General features: G+C 36.1%; 1 protein-coding gene across 1 annotated transcript in view; it reads left to right on the forward strand.

The window, feature by feature from the left end:
- cacna1bb (calcium channel, voltage-dependent, N type, alpha 1B subunit, b) overlaps window positions 1-26,954 on the forward strand; it is a 262,630-nt gene that overhangs the window by 146,495 nt on the left and 89,181 nt on the right. The window contains exons 10-19 of the mRNA XM_056447143.1: window positions 1,194-1,283; window positions 2,138-2,356; window positions 3,462-3,574; window positions 6,806-6,918; window positions 8,801-8,932; window positions 17,323-17,395; window positions 17,495-17,612; window positions 18,800-18,867; window positions 18,967-19,073; window positions 22,603-22,665. Of these exons, the coding sequence (XP_056303118.1) occupies window positions 1,194-1,283; window positions 2,138-2,356; window positions 3,462-3,574; window positions 6,806-6,918; window positions 8,801-8,932; window positions 17,323-17,395; window positions 17,495-17,612; window positions 18,800-18,867; window positions 18,967-19,073; window positions 22,603-22,665 (1,096 nt within the window). The remainder of the gene's footprint in view (window positions 1-1,193; window positions 1,284-2,137; window positions 2,357-3,461; window positions 3,575-6,805; window positions 6,919-8,800; window positions 8,933-17,322; window positions 17,396-17,494; window positions 17,613-18,799; window positions 18,868-18,966; window positions 19,074-22,602; window positions 22,666-26,954) is intronic.

The following is a 26,954-nucleotide window of genomic DNA, read 5'->3' on the forward strand; positions in this document are numbered from 1 at the left end:
AAAGCAGGAGGTAAAATGTTTTCTTAATCTTAACGAGCAGGCGATTAAACAATTAGGGTTGCCAAATATTCCTTCTAATTAATGGGGTAGAGGGGATTTATGGATTTCAGAAAGTAAAAGTGTGAAAGTGTTTGGAAAACAGGATTGTGTTTCTAGTGTCAATTCAAGCCTGTGCATACATTCCTCACTGTTACCAGACACTCACATGAAGCTTATTGAAATTAAATAATTGAATTATTTTAGTTCAGTCATGACAACTCTTGGAGTAAGATGACAATATTTTTATTGATGATAATAAATGAATAAATGAATAAAAGTGCATATTTTTGGTTTTGGCGGTCTAGATTTGCTACACTGCTGGGAGCAAGTGCCTGACTCAATCTTACCACAATAAATAGAGACCTGCAGAACTATAAGCAAAACGGTTAGCACTACATATGCAATAGTCATGGGCTGCAAATGAATCCCTGTTGCAGATTTAGCAGGTGGTACCGGGGGGATGGAGGGTAGATAACGAGCGTGCAGTCTGAAGACCAGCTACTTCTATTGGGTATATAAGGGCGGTTCTGATTGAAAGAAAAAGCTGATTGGTTATCGGAGAGATACGATCGCTCCAATCAGCGAATGTTAAGAGTTTCATGACTGAACTAGTATTTGTTAGTATGCTTTTGTTTTGTTAAACATACGTTTTAAATACTCTTACTGAGCCCCCAAGTCTATGTGAAATCAAAATTTACAATGTTTATTTTGCTAGTAGACATTCTAGTTCTTTAGATAAACAATAAAATCCAATAAATGTTAATCCACTGGATGATGCAGATTTTACCATTAGTTTGCTATAAGGGAAAGCTGTGCAAAAAGAAAGCCCCACCTCCTACTCAGTATATTAATTTTCAGTTGGAAGTACATCAACATACTGATATTAAAGTCTCTGCAAATTCCAATTCAAGCTGTCTTTAATGTGACTGTTATTTAGAATGGATCACTTTAATGTTTTCATGATGACGTATATATCAAGTTTATCATGTGACACTGCAGCCCTGAAGATTTATGCATACAGTATATTGTTTTTCTTTTCTTTTTTTCATTTTCAGCAAATAATGACAAATGTACTAATTATATTGCGAAATGTCTCATATATTGATTCTCAAATCATAATAATTGAATGTATTTCTGTACAATTTTGCATTCAGTTCTTAAAAGAACAAAGTCCAGAAAGGGTAGAAATGACCTGATCAGTGCTGAAGAGGGAGATGAACATTTCACAGACATCTCCTCTGTTGGTAAGCTTGACCTTTTACCTTGAGAAGCTCTTAGTCATTTTGCTGTAATGCACAAAAATATCCTGTTAAGGTAAATATAAGCTTAGAATCTTAATGATCAGCAAGCATGATGACTGTATACTAGTGCTACTTCAGTATTAAATTAAGGTGTTCTTTTTTCAAAAGGGTGATAGACTAATTTATAACCACTCCTTGAATGTGTCTAATGAATGAATAAAAAAGTCTCTTCTATTAAAGTATTAATTGTATTGATTGTGTTTTTGGGCAGCACTGTGGCTCACTAGTTAGCACAGTCACCTCATAGCAAGATGCAGACCAGTTGGCATATCTGCATCTTACATATTCTCAAAAATTGCAATATTTAGTAAGAGTTTTAGTATGGTATCCATAAGAAGAGTTGAAAATTGCAATTGATAATAAAAATGATTATTTGCATTCTCTATGCAAGTAATTCAAAGACTTAATTAAAAAAATTATAATTTATTTGTGGGCGGCACGGTGGCTCAGTGGTTAGCACTGTCATCTCACAGCAAGAAGGTCACTGATTCGAGTCCCAGCTGAGTCGCTTGGCATTTCTGTGTGGAGTTCGCATGTTCTGTGTGGGTTTCCCCCACAGTCCAAAAACATGCAGTGCAGGTCAATTGGATGAACTAAATTGGCCGTAGTATATGAGTGTGTGTGAATGTGAGTGTGTATGGGTGTTTTCCTGTTCTGGGTTGCCACTGGAAGGGCATCCGCTGCGTAAAACATATTCTGGAATAGTTGGCAGTTTAATCCACAGTGGTAACCCCTGAAAAATAAGGGACTAAGCTAAAGGAAAATAAATGAATGATTGTATTTTCTCCTCTCTGCAGCTCCACCTGGATCTCCTTTCGCCAGAGCTAGCCTGAAGAGCAGTAAGAACGACAGCTCCTCATACTTCCGTCGAAAGGAAAAGAGGATTCGCTTTTTCATCCGGCGGATGGTGAAGGCACAGAGTTTCTATTGGATCGTTTTGTGTTTGGTGGGATTGAACACCATGTGTGTGGCTATTGTCCATTACGACCAGCCGGAGTGGCTCACCAAGGCCTTGTGTAAGCAAAACAAATACTAGTTATTCAGATACTGATAATGGCAAAAACTTATATTGCCTCATAACTTGTGAATACAGAAAAAATCAAGACATGTTGTGATCTAATATTTTTAAATAATAAAATAATTGTATGAATGAATTATACAGGGGTTGAAAATGAAACTGAAACATCGGCCAATGTAGTGTTGGAGGTTTTTTGGCTAAATTTGACCAATCTTGTATCTGTCATTCTGGCAATAAGCCAGCAGCTAGCTCTCTGCAACTCTCACATGGTCGCCCACTGAAGCTAAGCAGGGCTGCGCCAGGTCAGTACCTGGATGGGAGACCACATGGGAAAGCTAAGTTGCTGCTGGAAGTGGTGTTAGTGAGGCCAGCGGGGGGCATTACTCTGTGTGGGTCCTAATGCCCCAGTATAGTGATGGGGACTCTATACTGCTTAGTGAGCGCTATCTTTCAGATGAGACATTAAACCAAGGTCCTGACTCTCTGTGGTCATTAAAAATCCCAGGATGTCCTTCGAAAAAGAGTAGGGGTTTAACCCCGGCATCCTGGCCAAATCTGCCCACTTGCCTCTGTCCATCATGGCCTCCTAACCCTCCCCATCTCAGAATTGGCTTCATCACTCTGTCTCCTCTCCACCAATCAGCTGATGTGTGGTGTGCAGTTTTATATATTATAAATCATTGGTCTCAAACTCAATTCCTGGAGGACCACAGATCTGCATATTTTAGTTCCAACCACCTCCAAATCACACCTACTTGAACACCTTGATTAGTTGGATCAGCTGTGTTTGATTACGGTTGGAGAAAAACTGTCCGGAGCTGTGACCCTCCAGACCCATGTTATAAATTAAACATTTATATAAGATGAATAATGATATACAATATTAAATAGATTTAAATTAAAAAGTTGTTTGCAAGTATTACATTTATATAAACTGTATTTTTGTACATTTGTGTAAAACGTTTTGAAGACTGATAAATGAATTCTTTTAGCCGTGTTGCCCAGCACTATCTTGTAAGTGCATTACTTTTGAAGGTTTGTGTGGGGAAAGCTGGGTGTTGACGGATAACCTAATCTCTCCTTTCTTTTCTGTGGGCTGTTAGACCTGGCAGAGTTTGTATTCCTGGGTCTGTTTCTGACAGAGATGACTCTGAAGATGTACGGCCTGGGGCCCAGAAACTACTTTCACTCCTCGTTCAACTGTTTTGACTTTGGGGTGAGTCACAGCACACATGATTCAGACCAGCCTGTGCTTTAGCATTCAGTCGGTCATTATCAGCCGCTGTGAGATTTGTGTCTACACTGGATCGCCACAGGGATGTTAAAGATTTGTGGCTCAGCTAGTATATTCACATTCGCTCTAGCTGTCGTTTCTCTAGATATGTCATGTGTTTCCTAGTCAGTTAGAGTATTTAAACCCTATCTGACCCTGTGTCAATTACAATGGACATTGCATGTCAAGTCATGTTTCAATTATTAATATTATTATTTTTGCTTCTGGTGCATTTCACCAAATTTAAAGCCTGCTATCCATCATATTGTCCATTTTTCATCCAATCAAATGGCAGTAATGTTCTTCCTGTTGTAATTAGGAAAAATATCCCCTACGCTGAAGAGTAGCATGGAAGCAATACGTTCCAAAAACAGACGTAAGCTACATTTTCAATGGTTTTATTCACATCTGTTGGTATGTTTGCCAATATTTCATAGATTGTATAGAGATAAGAAGGATTGCATTTACCAATTAGTAGAGTTTAAAATCAATTGTAAAACTGAAAGCTTTAAATCAGGATTAAAAAAACTAAAACATGTCTGTCCATTAAAAGTGTACTGGGTTTACATCAGGGGCGGCCAGACTTTTTCGTATGAACGGCCAAAAACCAAATATCATCGAGAGCTGTGGGCCGAAGTTCAATATGCCAAACTATTTTACATTAAATTTGCCATGGGTAATTTCCTAATTTATTTTATAATACTTACAAATAAAAGGAAAACATTACTTTGAATCATAATAACTAATGTTGAGTAACTTTTTAAATTAAAACGCATTGCAATTAAAACATAAGCAATCACATTTATAGCACAGTGAAGTTTAATGCGCCATACACTAGTCAAACCGAATCTGCCTTTGCCTTGATTCCCTCACCAAAGTCTCTGCATTGTCCTCGATCCGTTGGGTGACAGTATGTCTATTATTAACTAAATTACACCATCTCAATTGAAACATTTAATCTCAGTTAGCCTTTTTTCGTTGCTTAACAATAAAACAAAATCCAAGCTTGATTAAGAGCTGTGGGCCAAAAATAAATAGCAAACTGTATTACATTAAAGTTGCCATGGGTAATTTTCTCCTTTATTTCATAATATTTAAAAAATAACTCAAAAACATTACTTCAACCGTATTTACTAATGCATTCAATTTTAGATCATTTACTTAAAATTGAAATGAGAATCTCTGTTAAAGGCATTTTACATTTACATTTACATTTAGTCATTTAGCAGACGCTTTTATCCAAAGCGACTTACAAATGAGGACAAGGAAGCAATTTACACAACTATAAGAGCAGCAGTGAACAAGTGCTATAGACAAGTTTCAGGCGTGTAAAAGTCTAAGAAGCAAAACATTAGTATAAATTTTTTTTTTTTTTTTTTTAAGAGAGAGAGAGAGAGAGAGAGAGAGAGAGAAAGAGGGCTCAGTTAGTGGTATAGCCAGAGAGGCAATTGCAGATTAGGAGGAAAAGTGGAGACTAAACAGTTGCGTTTTTAGTCGTTTCTTGAAGACAGCAAGTGACTCTGCTGTTCTGATGTAGTTAGGGAGTTCATTCCACCAACTGGGCAGATTGAATGTGAGAGTTCGGGAAAGTGATTTCTTCCCTCTTTGGGATGGAACAACGAGGCGACATTCATTACAGAACGCAAGTTTCTGGAGGGCACATATATCTGCAGAAGTGAGAGCAGATACGAAGGAGCACAGCTAGAGGTCACTTTGTAAGCAAACATCAGAGCTTTGAATTTGATGCGGGCAGCAACTGGAAGCCAGTGCAAACGGGTGAGTAGCGGAGTGACATGTGCTCTTTTGGGTTCATCAAAGACCACTCGTGCTGCTGCGTTCTGAAGCAGCTGAAGAGGTTTGATAGAACTAGCTGGTAGCCCGGCTAGCAGAGAGTTGCAATAGTCCAGTTTGGAGAGGACAAGAGCTTGAACAATGAGTTGAGCTGTATGTTCAGATAGGAAGGGTCGGACCTTTCTGATGTTGTAGAGTGCGAATCTGCAAGATCGGGCAGTTCTAGAAATGTGGTCAGAGAAGTTCAGTTGGTCATCAATCGTAACTCCAAGGCTTTTTACCATTTTGGATGCAGTGATGGTTGCTCCATCCATCTGGATTGAAAAGTTATGGTGAAGAGTCGGGTTGGCAGAAACTTCAAGCATTTCCGTTTTCATGAGGTTAAGCTGAAGATGATGATCTTTCATCCAGAGTGAAATGTCTGACAGGCAGGCTGAAATGCGAGCTGGAACCGAGGGATCATCAGGGTGGAAAGAGAGGTATAGCTGGGTGTCATCAGCATAGCAGTGGTAGGAAAAACCATGTTTCTGGATGACTGTTCCTAAAGATGCCGTGTAGATAGAGAAGAGAAGTGGTCCAAGCACAGAGCCCTGAGGTACCCCAGTGTATAGATGCTGTAGGTTGGACACCTCTCCCCTGCACGACACCCTGAATGACCTGTCCGAGAGGTAGGAACTGAACCATTGAATAACAGTGCCTGTGACGCCCAGTGACTCAAGCGTAGATAGCAGGATCTGGTGGTTTACAGTGTCAAAAGCAGCTGATAAATCCAGCAAGATGAGGACAGATGATTTAGAGTCTGCTTTAGCCAGTCTGAGGTCCTCTACGACCGAGAGCAGGGCAGTCTCAGTTGAGTGGCCTTTCTTAAAGCCAGATTGCTTGTTGTCCATGAGGTTGTTTTGAGTAAGAAAGTCTAGGACTTTCCCAACTCTTCTCAAATCATTTCCATCTGTCAGGCCAAATCAAAGGATGCAAAGGGCCAACTTTGGCCCGCGTGCCCTAGTTTGGACATTACTGGTTTAGACAATTTATATGTGGGTCCTTTATATTATTGTTCTAATAATATGCAGTCTATAAAACAAAAACCTCAAAATTAAAGTTATATTGTTCAAGTTTTTAACATCAGAAGAAACTTCATGTAAAGATCAACAATTTGTTTTATTTTATTTTCAATTTCCCATTGCTATATTGTTTTTTTTTTTAGTACACCTGTATTTTGACTTGATGTCCATTGAAATTGATAATATTGACATATTTATTATTTTTATTTGGTCTCATTAAGCCTTAAGCGATGTCTACATTTAACCACAATAAACTCATGTAACTAAGAGTGTATTTTATTAATGAACTCCTGTAACTAAGAGACTTTGTTTATATTCTAAGGTAATTGTGGGGAGTATATTTGAGGTGATCTGGGCAGCGATTCAGCCTGGAGCGTCTTTTGGAATCAGTGTTTTGAGAGCCCTGCGTCTGCTCCGTATCTTTAAAGTAACCAAGTAAGTAGATGAATGCACATACATATAAGCACAAGCCTGATTTCTAATTGGTAGAGTCTTTTTAAGCCAAAACCAGACAATGAGGTTCTGTGATTTTTACAGTATACTGTTTGTAACTTGCCTGGTCACACTACATTTTTCTATCTGATGACTTCAATTCATGCTATTTTGCTTATTGCTGCTTTCCAAGATTCACATTTGGTGATTTTTTTTCTATCTGGTGAACGCGTGTGACCTGTAGAAGACGATGTTAATGAATTAAAGGAACACAAACTTTAAACCTGTGGTATTTGAGCAGTGTAGTAGAAAGTATAATTTTATAAGCTGCTTCTGAATTTGCATACTGCTCGAGTAGGTAATACATTTGAATTTGAATATAATTCACAAATGTTAGAGTCTTATTTCTATGTAGTATGATTATCATCATTATACAGTTATCATTATCACATGGCCTTCCTGTGTTGCTTCGCTCCACTTCCATTCATAAATTCTCTTGTGTGACCTTATGGGCTAGTACAGTGTCCATTGGATGTGTCCTTCACAATTCTGTTGTGGTTAGTAGGCCGTCTGAGTACTTCTCATCTAAGGTATTTTGAATACTATGAATTTGGACATACTACTTGCCTCACATACTATTTTTCACATACTAAAGTATGGAAGTATGCAATTTCAGATGCATATGCATATCTGATATGTCACCCATAAGTGATATGACATTTTGTCGGTAACACTTTATTTTGATGGTCTATTTGAATATTTGTAGACTGTCTGCTTAATATCTGTTAATACTGCTCCTAAACAGATATTTAACTGACTATAAGAAACTTCGCAAGTACATAACTCCAACCCCAACCATAACCCCAATCTAACAGTCTACTTATAATCTGATGAGAATTAGTTGGCAAGTAGATGCAATGAAACTTAAATTTAACAAACGGACCATCAAAATAAAGTGTGGCCGACAAAATATCATATAACTTATGGGGACATATCAGAGTTTAAAAGAGACATGTATCAGGCATGTAACAGGATAATAATGCACAATTACACACAGCAAGAATAGTGACAGAGTGAAACATTCAGGAAACATTTTCCTCCACCAGCATCACGTAGTGACATGACACTTGCATTCATAAATTCTCTTGTGTGGCCACATGGGATAGTACAGTGTCCATTGGATGTGTACTTCACAGTTTAGTACTTTACTTAACAACTAGTGAAGTACTAAACTGTGAAGTACACATCCAATGGACACTGTACTATCCCATGTGGCCACACAAGAGAACTTATGAATGCAAGTGTCATGTCATTTGGCCATTTGAGTTCTTCTCATCTACTGTATTTCGAATACTATGAATTTGGCTCTACAACTTGGCTCACATACTATTTTTCACATACTTAAGTAGGTCACATACTTAGTGCCACAAAATGTTAGTGGCACTAAGCACTTTCTTGATTTTTTTCTGAAGCTTTTTCCTGAAGTTTGTATTTAGATTGAGATATTTTATATTTATATCATTTATTTTTTGGTCCAGGTGATACAGTGTTTATATTATTCCAATCCTGACTCTGTATTAGCCAGATCACGACTGTCAGTGTTTTTCTCTTCAGTTATGATTTCATTTTTCAGGTGGAGATCAATAGTTAATTACACTGTATATGCTGGGAATACCAATGCTAAAACAGCAAATCTAATTGGCAACTTTTGATAAACAAACACCATATAACCACACCACATGTTTCATGTTGACTCAGACAGTAAACCAATCTGTTATAACTAGAGTTACTGTATAGTCATACCTTAGCAACCATTTGGAGCACCCTTACAACCAAATAGCATTTCAGAGTGTAATCCTTATTCTCTCTGTCTCTTTTGCTGTAGATACTGGAACTCATTGCGGAATCTTGTGGTTTCCCTGTTAAACTCCATGAAGTCCATCATCAGCTTGCTCTTCCTCCTCTTCCTCTTCATCGTTGTGTTTGCTCTGCTTGGCATGCAGCTCTTCGGGGGCCAGTGAGTATTTCTGAAATGACCCTTCATTGGTTCAGCCATTTCTGTCCCATTCTTCTCTTTTAATAAATCTGGCAAAGGCATTTTGTTTAAAATAAATTGAAATGTTTCTTTTACATTTTTATTAAACGTCTTGTCTAGTATTCAACACAAAACAATGCACTCCTTAAAAAAAATGATTTAGCTCACTTTTATGATAACTTAAGCATCATTCAGTTGAATGAGGAGTGGTCTTATAGGAACGTTATTTTTTATTATTATTATTTTCAGACTTTAAAGCACTTTTGTCTTGTCATTTAATGCCTGTGATGTTTGTAAAATGTATGCATACATACATATATATAACAAGGGGTGTATCACTCAGAGGGAGGGGTGGGGGGGGACTCCGGATACGTCTCTCTCACTTGTAGAAACAAAACATTTAGAAACGGGTGATTAAGAATGTAAACTTTTGGATTTCATACAGCTGTCCCCCACACTTTTAAAGTGTCCACAGCGCTTTTGTATATAACATTGTAAACCTACTCTACCCATGAGTACAAATACAAGTAAACCTGAACCTGAGACTTACAAAACTCACACATTGCTGGAATTTTAAATCGACATGCAAATTTGCATTTTCTGACCACAGCAGGACTATAGTGAAACTGATAGAAGTTTCTATTACAGACCTGTGACATCTGTTTCAGATCAGTTTTCTGGAGCCAATCTTTAGGCCTGGTAGCATGTTTGATGTGTCTTCTGTCGGACTGAGATCAGCCTTAGGCTCCGTCTGCCGGAGTACAGATGCCTTATCCATGAACTAAACCGGCCACAACATGTGCTTAATTGAGCAGTCTCATTAGTGTAATAGTTTTGTAGAAACATGTCCTGCTGTCAAATGCACTTTTGGTGACTCTTTTATAGCCACTGTAAAGTTTTCTCTTCTTTTCAAGTTATCTTCCTCGTGCCAACCCCCATGAGCAGAGATGGGGGTTATTATTATAATATATTATTATTATTATTATTATTATTATTATTATTATTATTATTATTATTATTATTATTATTATTATTATTATTATTATTATTATTAATAATAATAATAGTAATAATAATAATAATAATGCTATAAATTTGAGTTCATTTGTAATAATAATAATAATATTAATAATCCTCAATATGCTGATGCTGATGATACCCAGCTATACCTCTCTTTTCACCCTGATGATCCCTCGGTTCCAGCTTGCATCTCAGCCTGCCTGTCAGACATTTCACACTGATGAAAGATCATCATCTTCAGCTTAACCTCACGAAAACGGAAATGCTTGAAGTTTCTGCCAACCCGACTCTTCACCATAACTTTTTAATCCAGATGGACGGAGCAACCATCACTGCATCCAAAATGGTAAAAAGCCTTGGAGTAATGATTGATGACCAACTAAACTTCTCTGACCACATTTCTAGAACTGCTCGATCTTGCAAATTCGCACTCTACAACATCAGAAAGGTCCGACCCTTCCTATCTGAACATACAGCTCAACTCATTGGTCAAGCTCTTGTTCTCTCCAAACTGGACTATTGCAACTCTCTATGAGCCGGGCTTCCAGTTAACTCTATCAAACCTCTTCAGCTGCTTCAGAATGCAGTAGCACGAGTGGTCTTCGATGAACCGAAAAGAGCACATGTCACTTTGCTACTCACCCGTTTGCACTGGCTGCCAGTTGCTGCTTGCATCAAATTCAAAGCTCTGATGTTTGCTTACAAAGCGACCTCTGGCTTTGCTCCTTCTTATCTGCTCTCACTTCTGCAGATTTATGTGCCCTCCAGAAACTTGCGTTCTGTGAATGAACGTCGCCTCGTTGTTCCATCCCGAAGAGGGAAGAAATCACTTTCCCGAACTCTCGCATTCAATCTGCCCAGTTGGTGGAATGAACTCCCTAACTGCATCAGAACGGCAGAGTCACTTGCTGTCTTCAAGAAATGACTAAAAACTCAACTGTTTAGTCTCCACTTTCCTTCCTAATCTGTAACTGCCTCTCTGGCTATACCACTAACTGTACTCTCTCTGTACCCCTGATTAATAAAGGGACTAAGCCGAAAAGAAAATGAATAGATGAATAATAATAATAATAATAATAATAATAATAATAATAATAATAATAATAATAATAATTATTATTATTATTATTATTATTATTAATAATAATAATAATAATAATAATAATAATAATAATAATAATAATAATAATAATTATTATTATTATTATTATTATTATTATTATTATTATTATTAGGAGTAGTAGTAGTACACTCTCAGAAATAAAGGTACGCGAGCTGTCACTGGGGTGGTACCTTTCCGATAGGTCAATATTAATACCTCAAGGGTACATATCAGTACCTAAAAAGTACAAAAGTGTTCCTCTTGATTTTTAGGTACTATTATATACTCTTAAGGTTCCAATATGGACCCTTCAGGTACAAATGTGTACCTTTTGAAAAGGTACCACCCCAGTGATAGCTCGCGTACCTTTATTTCTGAGAGTGTAGTATTAGCAGTAGTAGTATTTGATAATTAAATATCTAAATTTTATCTGTTTATTTATTTATTTTATTTATTTATTTTTGTATTTTATTTTAGACATGGTGCACAATAGTATAATCAACATAATCGACAGTTTTAGTATAATCGACATAATCGACAGTTTTTCAACGATTAGCCATCTGAGCATCTCTATAGTGTACCATTTGCTTGCAGTGTAATTTTGTGATTTTATTTCATGCACCTTAAAAATAGTCTATTTCATATTTCTTCTTTAAATTTCATTGCGTTCTGTCTAAAATTGTTCACCACATGAATTTGCTCAGTGTGAATGCCCGTTAGTCATCTCAGCCAGACTGTGTGTCTAAAGGAAGAAATGCATATTCAAGAGTCAGATGTGAAATCGTGCCCGTGAGTCACTCTGCCTTTCCAAATAAAGCTCACATGCCCTAGTAGAACTATTTTTAATTTGACACATGCAGCGTTAATGATCTTCATTCATGATGATGTGTGTTCTGATTCAGGCCGTTGTCTTGTCCGTGTTGTGACATCATTATACATGCGCATCTCTCATTGGCTGTGATGTAATCAGGGGTTGATTGTATTAACTATATCAACTGCCCTGGCATTTGAGTTCTTGAAGTAAAAATACTATACATTTGCAAGTATGTAACATTTGTGTGATTTGAAGAGACTTTCTAATTTAGTTCTGGCTTATTGAGTTTGCTGACCCCCTGCTGGCCAGTGAACCACTCGGAGTGAAGTGCTTGTTTAAATCCTAGTGTTTCTGGGATATATCTCTGAGGATATATTTGACTTGCTGGGTTGCTGAAAGATTTCTTTAGTTTTCTGTTGCTTATGCAAATCAGACCGAGATAAAGTATTTGAGATCGTTTCTCCAGTAGAACATCCTGTCAAATGAGCCTCTGTAAGTGTTTTTATCATAGTTTTTAGGCTCCAGAGGGCCCCGAGACACAAGCTTACCCGGGTTTGTTCGCTGATAATGGCAGGTGTTTGAATGTGTAGGTATGAAACATATTTTACAGAAAGCTTAGACATGTCCCCGGTGATTCTTTTATTCTTTCACTTTTGGTTTTTACTTTTTATTCATATATTTTCTAGGGTTCCGTATTTCATTTGATTGATTGATTGATTGATTGATTGATTATTCTGTTTTTCAAAAAAATGTCATAAATTAGTATTTCAGTGGGTAAAATTAACTGAAATGAAGAAATATTTATCAACAGTTACGTTGAGTCTAACTAAATATATTTACGAATTTGTCCTATGAAGTGTTTTATTTTTCCCCTCAAATTCTTTTTATTTCTCTGTTAAAATTAAAACACGAAAAATGTATATTCCGTCAAAAAAAAAGTCAAAAATGCAAATCGGTGGCCATGGAAGAATAAAGATCTGCGTCGGAGCCTTCTGAAGCTTGTGAGCTAAGGAAAACTTCTCCCCAGCTCTTAAGTATGATATTGTTTACTTATTGTTGTGTTGTCTTGTGTTTTGTTGTGATATTGTTCACTAGTGTTGGTAGTAGTTGGATTAATCTTTAATGCTAAATTAACATTATCCTGCCTCCATTTCCATTACTATTTATTATTTTGTGTATTTAATTTGAGATTTACTTCCAAGTGTGACAAAAGAGTGAGTGCCTTATTTTATTTTGTATATCTTTTCACCTGTTAATGGTTGAAAGAGGAAGCTCAGGGAAGTTTATGTTGTTGATTTTCATCTTTGATTTTTGCATTAGGTAAGCTAGTCCTCTAAACTTAGTTAGCTGCTTTCTGTTTGTTGTTTTAGGCTACACTCACTCAGTTTGTCATCTAGTTTCTGTTAGAGTTCTTATATTTCTATTAAATAAACTAAACTTTGTACTGAATCTGCACTCTGGGCTGAGGATTGAAGTGTGTCTTTTTTATTTAGTTCTAATTCAGTATTATTTAATATTATTCACCAAATTTTAGTTTTCTTTGTTACACCTTTTAAACAAAACTCCTAGACTTGAAGGTCCTAGAAGGTTGTAACAGTTGACAAAAAGACAAAAGATGTGCAATCCAGTAAGACTTGTAATTCTTTGTGGGCTGGACTGGTTTGGCGTATGTTGTGGAGCCTACGCACTTCTCTGTAAACTATTTATTTTATTTAATCTATATTTTTCGTATGCTTTCTTGGAGATATTTTATTTTGTTGTGTCTGACATTCTGTATATTGTAAAATGGCCTTTGTACTCTTTCCATTCTAGTTAATGTTACTGTTTATTTTCTTATGCTAAAAACAATAATATATATATATATATATATATATATATATATATATATATATATATATATATATATATATATATATATATATATATATATATATATATATATATATATATATATATATATCTTCTCTCCGTTAAACTGAAACAGGGGGGCTAATAGCATTGATGCCCTTTGACCATCAAAATAACCATTATATTATAACGATTTTATTAATCTGAACGTTTCAACTACAGATTACTTATCTACACTGGTTTTGTTATCACTAAAATGCAAATTGACAACATTTCCTAACATCAAATTGAAATCTAACATTGAGTAAAAAAAAACAGACATCAAAAATCGATTACAAGACAGTCTGTTACACACTAGTCTATGTTACAATTTGATTAGGTGTACATCACTACTTTTTGAAATACTATTTTACTTAACTTAGCCCTTCCGCCAAGAAAAAAATAATAATAAAATGACAATGAAACAAATACATACATTTAAAACAAAAGTGAGGATTTAGAAACAAATTGCTAGATTCTCAAGAGTCTCAAGACAGGTCCCAATGTGGCTTCAGACTTTTTTTGAGATGCATTTGTTCCATTTGAATGATAAAGCAAATCATTCGTACATCACTACTTTTCACGTATTCATTAAAACATTTGTTAAATTTCATAATGTGGTATACTGTAAATTCCATTTATATGATTGAGTCCTGCTATTTTGTTTTCCACAATACATATATCATAGGAGCCCATATTAAATATTCTAAGGTTCTTGTGAGAGCGAACAGCATTTTGTCTTTTATGTAATAATATTCCTGCCTCAGCTTTTGTTGGAAGTCTCTTTATGTTTACGATGTAAAGCTAATATACGAGTCCCACGCACAGCCAGCACTGAATGACACCAGCTTTATACAATAATTCAGTCTGGTGAACGCAGGCATGCTCTGAATCTCCTTTATGAATGGATGAGTCATTCTCTTCTTGTGTCTCTCTTGAAGGCCAAACTCTGAAAGGCGATTTGGAGTTGAAGATGGCATGACTAAAAGAGAACTCTGAAAATCTAAAAAGAGAAAGAAAAAGGCTAGATCGAAAAAAAGAGGAATACTGATCCTTCAGAGTCTTGTTCGACGTACAGTATTTCAGTATACACAATGTAAAAACTGCTTGTGGCCTTCATTTTTTTTGTTGCTGAATCAAATTGTTTTTATCATGTCAACTTATATCAAGTAAACTGGCTAAAATATTAAGTTAATCTTTGCATAACTTAAAAAAAAACCCTGATTAACTTATTAAAATAAGTTAAAGTAACATAAAGCAATTTGTAGTCTTGACATTTTGTTGTAGCATATTTTACAGTGCATTTTGAGACAAAAAGTAGCCCTCCTGTGTAATTGTTACTCTTTTTCAAATATTTCCCAAGTGCTGTTTAATAGAATAAACTTCTCACAGTATTTACTATTATATTTTTGTATTCTAGGGAAAGTCTTATTTCTTTTAGTAAGGCTGGAATAAAAGCATTTTGTTTATTTTAAAAATGATTTTAAGGTTTTTCTCGATTGGCCACAAAACAAACCACTGTTGTCCAATGACTTACCTTATTAACCAAAGTTGCCTAGTTAGCCTAATTAACCCAGTTAAGCATTTAAATTGCTGAACACTAGAATCTTGCAAAATTAAATATTATTGTATGTTCTGTCATCATGGAAAAGACTACATTCATTTTAATTATTAGAAATTAGTTATTAAAACTATTATATTTAAAAAAAATCTTATCTTCTTTGCACTTGGGAAATATTTGAAAAAAATAATAATTAATAAGTAATTAGATTAGTAATTTTTCCTTCAACTGTATCTGAAATTTTGACATCTAGTTCTGTAGGTCAGTTTTTATCTATATTGGTGGAATGGTGGATGTGAGAGTATCTGTTTTTAATTGTGATTAATGTTTCAGGGGGTAGAGATGAAAATAAAATTGAAATAATAAGCACTGAGTACCAGAAGTAAAAAAAAAAAAAATCTAATAAACCTTTAAAACAAACCCTCTATGAGCTTAGAGGCTGCTAATCGGTTGCTGATTAACATATTTAATAATGAAATCCTTGCAGAAAACAACATTTCCTATAATGTCATACAAAAAGTCTACCAATGAGAGAGTTGCAGTAAGCAAAGCACTTCAAAAGCAGTGGTGGACTTAACAAATAAGCGAGGTAAGCAGCCGCTTAGGGCTGCAGGGAATTAGGGGCCCCAGCCAATAGTAATCAGATAGCTTTTATACATTTTTTATCATATGTTGTCAAATCTGGCAGCACGTGGCGCAGTGGATAGCACAATCGCCTGACAGCAAGAAGGTTGTTGGTTCGAGCCTCGGCTGGGTCAGTTGGCAATTCTGTGTGGAGTTTTGCATGTTCTCCTCGTGTTGGCGTGGGTTTCCTCCGGGTGCTCCGGTTTCCCCCACAGTCCAAAGACATGCAGTATTTATTCCGCTGTGGCGACCCCTGATTAATCAAGGGACTATTTCACATTTTACATTTCACATTCGTATTTCACATGCGCGAGGTGTAAGCACTTCTATAAAAGAGATTACTGTTAGCCAGTGTTGCCAACTTAGTGATTTTTCAGTCCCCCCTTGTGTGTAAATTTTCAAAAATGTGACTAGCAAATGTTTTTAGGTGTTGTTGGAGATTTTTAGAGCCTCTCATGTGTCCGTGCTGTACCGCTCCTAATGTTACTATTTGTGACTAATAATATAATATTATTATTATTACTTTTAAAATCTAATCACAAAAATGACTAATTAACTGTACATCGGGGTGCCCAAACTTGGTCCTGGAGGGCTGGTGTCCTGCAAAGTTTTGTTCCAACCCTAATCAGACACACCTGGGCTAGATAGTCAAGCTCTTACTAGCGTTTCTAGAAAAATCTGTGCAGGTATGTTGAGACAAGTTGGAGCTAAAATCTGCATATATATATATATATATTTATATATGAAGAGTTTAGATGCATAAACCTCAAATTTTCATTGCCTTTCAAGTGAAATAATTGAACATAAACATAGGGGGCTGATTAAGAGATATATATATATATATAAATACATAAATACATATATATCCCCCAAATAACTAAGTCCTCCTCTGTTCAAAGGAGAACTTTAGCTCCTTCTGCTCCCATCAAATATGGTAAATGACAGTGACTCACCTTGTATCTTGTTGGTTTGGTTTATGACTAATAGCATTTGACCAAAAACATATTGTTATTACATGCTGACGCCGCACTGATATATTTCATAAGGGTCTCTCTTATGTTTTAATTCAGAGGGTGAATACAAAATAAAAATAAAGCTTAAAACAAGCCATATCTTGTCTGAGTGTGAATATTGCACTTATTTAACGTTTTCTGATTATTTATATAACATTCAAGTTTAATTCTTTGCTTAAGGATACAAATTATGATAAAACCAAATAGTGGTTTGATCCTAGTAACTCAGTATCTTTGTTTTGACAGCCCTGCTTCTCTAAACTAAATTAAAGCCAACCACAACTGACATCCAAATCTTTAAGTGTACCTCTTTAAACCAAGCACGCTGAAGTTTTTTCTCTTCCTGACTAGGTTTAATTTTGAAGATGAAACACCCACTACAAATTTTGACAGCTTCCCTGCAGCCATAATGACAGTCTTCCAGGTACGTTTTATTTTAATTTGGCCTAATAAATGCTTAATATGTGTGTTTCATGTATTAGACTCTGAATGTTTGCTGTGCTTGGCCTGTTTATACCTGCAGATTTTGACAGGAGAGGATTGGAACGCAGTGATGTATCATGGCATCGAGTCACAGGGTGGTGTCCGGGGTGGAATGTTCTCCTCGGTTTACTTCATCGTTCTTACACTCTTCGGAAACTGTATCCTGTACAACAGCTGTTCAGATGCTTGAATGTTCTAGTGTTACATTTGCATGTGGTATTAAAGGGATAGTTCACTCAAAAATGAAAATACTCACTCTAGACTGGTTTCAAACTAGTGAACACAAAAAAAAGATATTCTGAAGAATGTTGGAAACCATTGAATTTAATAGATTTCTTTAATAGATTTAATAGATTCTTTAATAGAAAAAAGTAGGTACTGTAGAAGTCAATGTTAGAGGTTTCCAACATTCCTCAGAATATACTATTTTGTGCTCAACCAAACAAACAAACAAACAAAAAAAACTCAATTTGGTTAAGACTGAGTAAATAATCATTTTTGAGTGAACTATCCCTTTAAGAAGGAATTTAGTTTATCTGATTACAAATGGACAATAAAAAATAGATACAGGTGTAAACAGGGTTGAGCTTGTCCACTTTCCATCACTTCAAGAGGTTGCCAAAGACACATCTAACCAGAACAAACTTATTTCACAATATTATTATCATAACACACCCCCACATCCGCCAATAGGTCTTCCCATCAAAGAAATCATGGAAGTAGTAGAAAGTGGAGAAAAAGAGAAGGAATAAAACACGATGTCTTCTTGTGATCCCATCAACCAAAATGCATCTTAAGGGCACCTTGTAGTACCAGGGAGAGTGGTAGTGGTTGTGGTTGTTGAAGAGCGGGGGTGGGGTGTGTCACGGATGAAAGTGAAGAGCAGGGCCGGAATGGGTGAAGAGGGTTAGGGGAGAGGGTGCGTATAAGGAAGGGGATCGGTAAAATGAGGTGCCAGATCAGATTTGTTGGCACAAATTAAGCCCTGTGTGTGTGTGTGTGCGTGTGCGTGTGCGTGTGCGTGTGCGCGTGTGCGTGTGCGTGCGTGCGTGCGTGCGTGCGTGCGTGCGTGCGTGCGTGTGAGTGAGTGTGTGTGAGTGAATGCGTTGAGTGTTTTCCCAGTACTTGGTTGCGGCTAGAAAGGCATCCGCTGTGTAAAACAAATGCTGGAATAGATGGCGGTTTATTCCAATGTGGCTACCTCCGAAATACAGACTAGCCGAAGAAAAATAAAAGTAGATAAAACTGATTAAAATTAAATGTGAAAATTGAATCAGTTTTTATGGCAAATTTATTGTGTGCTGAATATAAAATAAAGGCAGTTCTCTAAACTAATAATAACCAGACACACTTCTCAATGTATTCTTGGCCATCGCTGTGGATAACCTTGCCAATGCGCAGGAGCTGACAAAGGTAATCATGTCACCTAATTTATGACAATAATTTCATACTGACACAAAACACTCGAAACAGGTAGTAGCTTTCTTTTCTCCTGATCTTTCATTTCTGCAGGATGAAGAGCAGCAGGAGGAGGCAGCGAAGAAAAGCTTGGCTCTTCAGAAGGCCATGGAGGTGAAGGAGGTCAGCCCCATGTCTGCTGCCAACATCTCCATCGCAGCGTAAGTGTCTGTCTTTCCCTTGTTCCTGTGTCATGTTGTGCTATGGAACTTTTCCCTGTAAGGTTTGAAGTTGTTTTCCGATTGCTTCATTGTTTGTTTAGTCTGTGATATTGTGACCCCGTCCTCCATTTAAACCTGCTCTGTGTAGTCTGTTCTTCATTATTGGTTTGCTGTAGGGTGATGCTGTACGTTACATCAAAGCTATGTTATTACAGTTTAATTATATGTAATCTCCCGAAATCGTTACTATTCATCTTTTTACAAATATCAATTGTGCCTGAAAGCTTTTTCAAGGTAAATAAATGTGTTTTCTGATGTATGATTACGGTGTTTCTTCAACTATATGGACATTTTTCATACACATTGGTTTATTCACAGGAATTCACCTATGAAGAGCACTTTTTATACTGTACAATCATTATTGAAAATATGACCATGGATCACAAAACCAGTTACAAGTGTAAGCTTGTGGAAACTAAGATGAAGGCATTATCTGAAACTTGAATAAATAAACTTTCCATTGACGTATGGTTTGTTAGGATATGACAACATACTGTATTTCTGAGATCAAATTGTTTGAGTATCTAAGATCTGAGGGTTCCAAAAAATAAAAAAAATTACTTAGAAATTTAAAGGCTTTTGCATTTATAGGGCTGGTACAGACATCTAGTCTCCACGCTGGAATTTACACTAGGATCTGATCGATGTGACGTTGCTTCAAAATTTTTTCAAACCGGAAGAACGAATTTGCTCGAAATAACGCAACAACCAATTTCAATTTTTTTTGTGAAATATATGTGTCCTAACAGTGTTTTTAGCAACGTGGGACACATATATGACTGTCAACATCTCAAAAAATGTGTTTTGGTGTTTCGTGACCCTTTAAAGTTGAGCAAAGTAAGTTCTTACTAATTCCTAATCAAATTTTATTGTTTTTTAAAATAATTTTTACAGTAGGAAGTTTTGAAAGTATTTATGGAGCATGATCTTTACTTGATATTTACTTGATTTTTGGCATAAAATATGCCTTTTTGACCGTAACTGAGGGATGCTGGACAACAGAGTTGAGGATCCACGTGCAGTTTATTAGACAGATTTATGAGGCAGGCAACGGTCAAACAGGTGCAAACAGGTACATACAAATAATCCACAGTCGAGGTCTGTAAACAGGCGAGCAGTCGGTACAGGCAGCAAACTACGTGAACAAATAATGCAAAAGTCAAAACACAAGGCAAGGGAAAAAGTGTGGTAATGTCACAGAACATTAAAACAAGGCTTAGCACTGAAGTATGCGTAAATTCTGTATTTAAAGTCCATGTAATCAGTTCGTCATGATCCTGTGTGTGTGTAATCAATTTAAAACACACACACAGGTGTGTGTTGGTACATGAAAGGATTTGTAGTTCGCAAATGTGGCACGTGCGTAGTTTCTTCAGCGATTCGCATCAGCTAGATCGCTGGTTACTATAACATATACAATGTTAATTTGGCTAAATACATCTGTGGAACATGAGACTGGTTTTGTGGACCAGGGTCACAAATAAAAATTTAATTAATGCATAAATAACAATTTGTGTATTCAAATTATACATAATGAAGTGATATCTATGTTATTTTCTGTTAGAATTAAATCGATCTATTTTCTACACACTACTTTTTGTCGTCTTGGTAAATAAGTACACTGATATTTCATAATTTTGTGAAAAAGACTCCAAATTTGTTAGTTTACAATGAACCTAGATTATATATCAAATGATTTGATTGGATTATCATGAACACAGTTCTCGTTTTAAAGTTATAATTGTACATAGAATTATTTGGAAAATATTTGGAAAAGAAGTAACTAAATCTCTTCTGCTTACTAATTTGATTCAAAATATAGCAACAACAGTCAATCATATTTAAAATAGAACTGCCTTTAATTGAAGAAACACTAGTTGAAGAGTATACCAGTATGCTTGTCTGTTTTCTGGTTGTGGTAAAGTACTTTCATTTACATTTGTTGTTTGTATTCATATGTGTAACTCTTTCTTTTCTGTCTATTCACAGAGCACATGATGTTTACATTTTAGACAGTTGTCACCTCAGTATTTTGAATGAAACAACTTATAAGTTATATTTTCATTTTATCACATAGAATCACAATGTATTGTTTACAAAACTGCAAACTGTACTGTAACCAGCTGATTTACTGTTTTGTTTTGTTTTTTGGTGACACTAAAGTAGAGGGCCACAATTAAAAACCAAAAAATTGCTTTAACATAAATTCATGTTTGTTTATTGCATTTTACAAGTCTTCAAAGATTTTCTATGTCGTTAGAAAGTTTAGTGTGTCCTTTACTGAAGTGTTGCCAGTGTTTTTGTGTCTTGTATTTGAAACATACAGGTGCCAGGTGGGCAGAAATCACCCTGGCTGTGTCTCAATCCGCTTCCTTGTTCACTAGTCAGAGCACTGATCACGGAGTCAGCCATTGTAAGTGCTGTCTCAATCACAAAATTCTGCCAGTGCATAAAAAATATCCCACAATGCACCATAAAAATTAGGGCACATGAGTTTGGATATGATTAAAATTTGGAAGCACAAAACATGAATCACGTAACCCAAATAGTCAAATTTGTATTATTATTTAGTTATTTATTTATATTTAACGTGAACAAACATAGCTAGATACCAACTCTGTAAAACCTAACAGTCAAAATCACTAAATGAAATAAGTTATTTGAACTTATAAGTTTTTAAAAGGTTACTTTGACTCAATGAAAATAACTCATGAACAGATTATTTAAAGCACAACTCAAAACGAATGAGTTATGAATGAATTAATTATATTTTTTGTGGTAACTTAACCCTAATACTAGAAGTAAAAACAGAGAATAGTTGTTTGGACTCAATTTGTAGAACTCAGTGATTTGATAACTGAACTTAAAGAGCCCCTATTAAACATTAAAATGGTCATATTTTGGTTTTGGGGGTCTCCAACAACAGTCTGATATGCACACAAAATCAAAAAAAGACTTTCATTGTCTTATAATTTGCATTTATTTTTATCTAAGTATCCCAGCGACTCCCATATGATTCGTTCAGCGATTCATTTGTTCCCAAACCCCTTGTTTCAAAACTTAAATGGTTTGCCACAATTGGTTTGTTCATACAGTTTGAGTTAACTTTACTTATTGGGTTTTGCAGTGTAGGTTAAAAACAGTTGAGAACTGTTTAATGATTCAAAAGTTGGCAGTATATAAAACAATCAAATTATTTAGCTATAATGTACTTTTAAAAACTTCATAAAATGAATATGGAAAGCATATGAAATCTGCTTTTGTTTATAAATTCAAGTTTTGAAATTTTACAATGAGGACATGCTTAGTGAATCAAGCTCCTTCGTTCACATCACCTACTGATCCACTACATGGGGAGCTAGGGAGCTGATTGAGACACTGCCATCTGCCCCTCTACACTTTTTTTCATTTAGCGTTTGTGTCTCATTTTTTTGTTTTGTTTTTGTTTTGTTTTGTTTCGCATGTGCAGTTTTGTAAAGCAAAATCGAGATGCAATCTCTCGCAGGTCTTCAGTCTGCAGCGTTCATTCACCGTGAGTTCTGCTCTCACTTACAATACTCCTCCTCTCCTCTCCTCTCCTTTCCTCTTCTCTCCGCTCCTCATTCCTGTTCCTTTCTCCTTGAAGCTTTCATTTTGTTTTCCCTCTCTGTCTTTCTTGTAGTAGTTTATCTGCTTGAGTTTGGGGTTGATTATACAGCATTATCAAGAATCGACAATGCCCATGCCAACACCCTTTATTCATTTATAGTCATGCATGACTACATGGCAGGTGCTAATGATGTTAGTGATCGATTTGCTGATTTATAGTGCTCAACAAAGCTGAATGAGATTGTTGCTAAGCAGTTGCTATGTTATTTTGGATAGTTGCTAAGTTGCGCCTTTATTTTCTTTGCATGGATTAGTGCATGGGTGGATGGACGGATGGATGGATGGATGGATGGATGGATGGATGGATGGATGGACGGATGGATGGCTGGATGGATGGCTGGATGGATGGGTGGATGGATGGATGGATGGGTGGATATATGGATCAGAGAGGCAAATACATAGACAGATGTAAAGAAATATAGACAGAAAGACACACAGACGAATGGATGGATGGATGGATGGTTGGACATAAAGACAAACAGATCGATAGATAGATAGATAGATAGATAGATAGATAGATAGATAGATAGATAGATAGATAGATAGATAGATAGATAGATAGGTAGGTAGGTAGGTAGGTAGGTAGGTAGGTAGGTAGGTAGGTAGGTAGGTAGGTAGGTAGGTAGGTAGGTAGGTAGGTAGGTAGGTAGGTAGGTAGGTAGGTAGATAGATAGATAGATAGATAGATAGATAGATAGATAGATAGATAGATAGATAGATAGATAGATAGATAGATAGATAGATAGATAGATAGATAGATAGATAGATAGATAGATAGATAGATAGTCAGACGGATGGATAGAATTGGGGAGGGATGAATGGATAGACAGAGACAAACACAGACAGACAGATAGACAGACGGACATATAGATGGAAAGAGAGACAGACAGACAGACAAAAAGATAGATAGACAGACAGACTGACAGACAGATAGATTGATGGACAGAGGGACAAACAGACAGATGGACAGACGAACAGATGGATGGATGGATGGATGGATGGATGGATGGATGGATGGATGGATGGATGGATGGATGGATGGATGGATGGATGGATGGATGGATGGATGGAAACAGAATGAGAGACAGAAAGATAGATATACAGACAGACGGAGGGATAGACAAACAAATACACAGATAGACGAACAGGCAGTCAGATGGATGATAGATATAAAGAGACAGATAAATAGACAAACAGATTGTTACGGGTAAACAGACAGACAGATATATGGATGGACGGACAGACAGACAGACGGACGGGTGAGCAGATGGATGGATGGATGGAGAGACAAACAGATAGACAGACATATAGATGGTTGGATGACAGAGACAGACACACAGATTGTTGTTGTTCTTGATAGATAGATATATTTTCATACAGAGAGCATGTTATTCCTCATTTGCATGGTCTCCTGTTGGCCTTGGTTAGATGTGTTATGTATGTTAAGGCTTTGAGAGGCTGCCGGCACTTTGATTTTATCCTTTTGATAGTGCATAACTTTTCCAATATGAATGAAGGCCAAGCTAAACAGAGCAGTGTAAGTGTGCTGTCTGCAAGCTTCAGTGACTGTTTGGGTCAACCAGCTCTGTAGTGTGTGGATTTGGGCTTTTGTATTGATGGTTGTGCATGCAAACGATTTAAAATTGTGTGTCAAAATATTTCCGTTTTCTGTTGTATCTGTTTGTCTTTGTGTGTGTTTTTCTTTCTGCTCAGTTGTATTTTCCTTCTCTCTTGACCTCTTTTCATCTGATATTTGTGTTTGTCTTTAACACATCTCGTTTTTGTGTTGTGCGACCCTGAATGTGTCTCTAAGGAGTTATGTCTACACTCCATGTCGTCACTTTGTGAGGTATAGTGCAATGGTTTAGGATGCTATTGTTATTTTTGTGCAACTTTAGTGGTTTTATATCATTAGCTCATGCTATTAGCGCATCATTAGGGATTCTGAATCCCTGTAGTCCCATGATGCTCTCTATCTCCTCTTAACAAAGGAAAAGCATTTGTACGGAGGTGAAATGCATGAGTCAAAGAGCATGATGAACTGATTATGCTGAAAACTGTATTTAAAAAAACATCCAAGCCAACCATTGTTTTACTCAGCAGGGGTGCCCAAACTCATTCCTGGAGGGCCGGGGTCCTGCATAGTTAACCCCAACTTGCCTCAACACACCTGCCTGGAGGTTTCTGGTATACCTAGAAAGAGCTTGATTAACTGATTCAGGTGTGATTAATTGTGGTTGAAGCTAAAATCTGCAGGACACCGGCCCTCCAGGGCCGAGTTCGGGCACCCCTGCATTTGAGTTATAGCTTTAATTTTGTTTTTCTGTCATTTTAATCCTTCTTCTTATTTAATTTAATAGCCAAAAAAACTATTTTAGATTTAAAAGGATAGTTCATCCAAAAATGAAACTTTTGTCATCATTTATTCATCTTTCTTTCCTCTGTTGAACACAAAAGAAGATATTTCGAAGAATGCTGATAGCTGGCACCCATTGACTTCCATAATCATTTTTTTTTCTACTATGGAAGTACATTTTTTTATTTTGTTTCAAAAATGTTTTAGTCATTTTTTGTCTTTTAAAAAATGTATTTATTTATTGTATAAATATTTAATTAATGTTTATATTTAATCACATAGGTTTACTTCATGACATTTTAAAACTTCTTTAAGTACATCCTTTTGTAAAATGACCTTTGCTAATCACCTCTGTGTTGATTGGCTACTTGTACTTGTTTATACAATCATCAAAAAAGGATCACTGTTGATCATGACATCATGGGATCATGAAAGTAAAAGGATAGTCCTCACAAAAGTCTGTCATCTTTTACACATCCTCATGTTCTTTTCTTCTTCTGTTGAACACAAACAAAGATGTTTTGAAAAATGTTGATAACCAACCAGGTTTGGTTCCTGTTGGATTTACAAAGAATGGAGTCAGAAGGTACTAAGGTAACACTTTACTTGAAGAGGGCGTTCAAAAGACTATCATTAAACCTTTATAATCAAGATATGACACATGTCAGTTTCATCATTCACAAATGAAATGCACAGATGACATTGTTTGAGATGTCTTTGTCTATGACACATTTATAATGGCCTCCTGACAATCATGTTTATGACAGATTTATGACATGTCTTGACATAAACAAATATATAATAACCTGTTTTTGTCTTTATAACAACTTGACATCATCAAGAAATTTCATAAATCACTCATAAACATGATTGTCACAAGGCTATTATAAATGTGTATTATTAAAAATGTTTTATTAATAATTTTCGTGAAAGAAGCGCGAGTGATTTACATGTTAAGTCAATGCAAAGTCGTGAATAGGTGTCCTGTAGCGCGATACGTGCAAATGAGGTGGCGTGAACAATTCGCGCGAATGAAGCGGTGCGAGTTGAGCGTTTTGCACAAATGGCTCGCAAATTGCTTAAGTTGGAAAATCTGAACTTCAGCGGACATTCACGCCGCATTAACCAATCAAGAGCTTGCTCTTGTAGGGGTGTGATTGTGACGTAGCTCCTGTTGTTGGTGTCCCAGGGGAAAACAGTTCATCAAACATGGCTCCAAAAAATTTACGCTGTTCAGCCTTCATAAAGCACATAAACACAGCTATTCTCTCAATAAAATCCATGTTAGCCATTTAGCAACAAAGCTAGAGTCACCGGGCAGACAGAAGCCCTGTCCATGATGTGAATCTGCGTCTATTGTGAAATGAATTTGACATGAAGATTAAGCAGACTTGACACGCGCATGAAGCGAGTAAACTCAAAATGTTCACGTGTCTATTTACGCACAAATAACACGATTTATCCGCGTGTGCCGTGTCTGGTGTGAACACAGCATATACAATTATTTGACAGAGTATTGATACTCATTTTAATGACAAATTCATTTTTTTTACTGAAAAAAGTCATAAAAAATATTCATGACACAATTGCAATAATGGTAATTTTATTGTATAACAATGGTTTGTTCTATCGAAAAATAATATAGCTTAAAGGGGCTAATAATTTTTACCTTAAAATGTTTTTTAAAAACTTAAAAACTGCTTTTATTCTACCTGAAATAAAACCAATTAGACTTTAGACTTTCTCTAGAAGAAAAAATATGGTCAGATATACTGTGAAAATGTCCTTGCTAATAATGGGGGGCTAATAATACTGAC

The sequence above is a fragment of the Danio aesculapii genome, chromosome 21 (genome assembly GCF_903798145.1).
Source record: "Danio aesculapii chromosome 21, fDanAes4.1, whole genome shotgun sequence".
NCBI classification, from domain to species: Eukaryota; Metazoa; Chordata; class Actinopteri; order Cypriniformes; family Danionidae; genus Danio; species Danio aesculapii.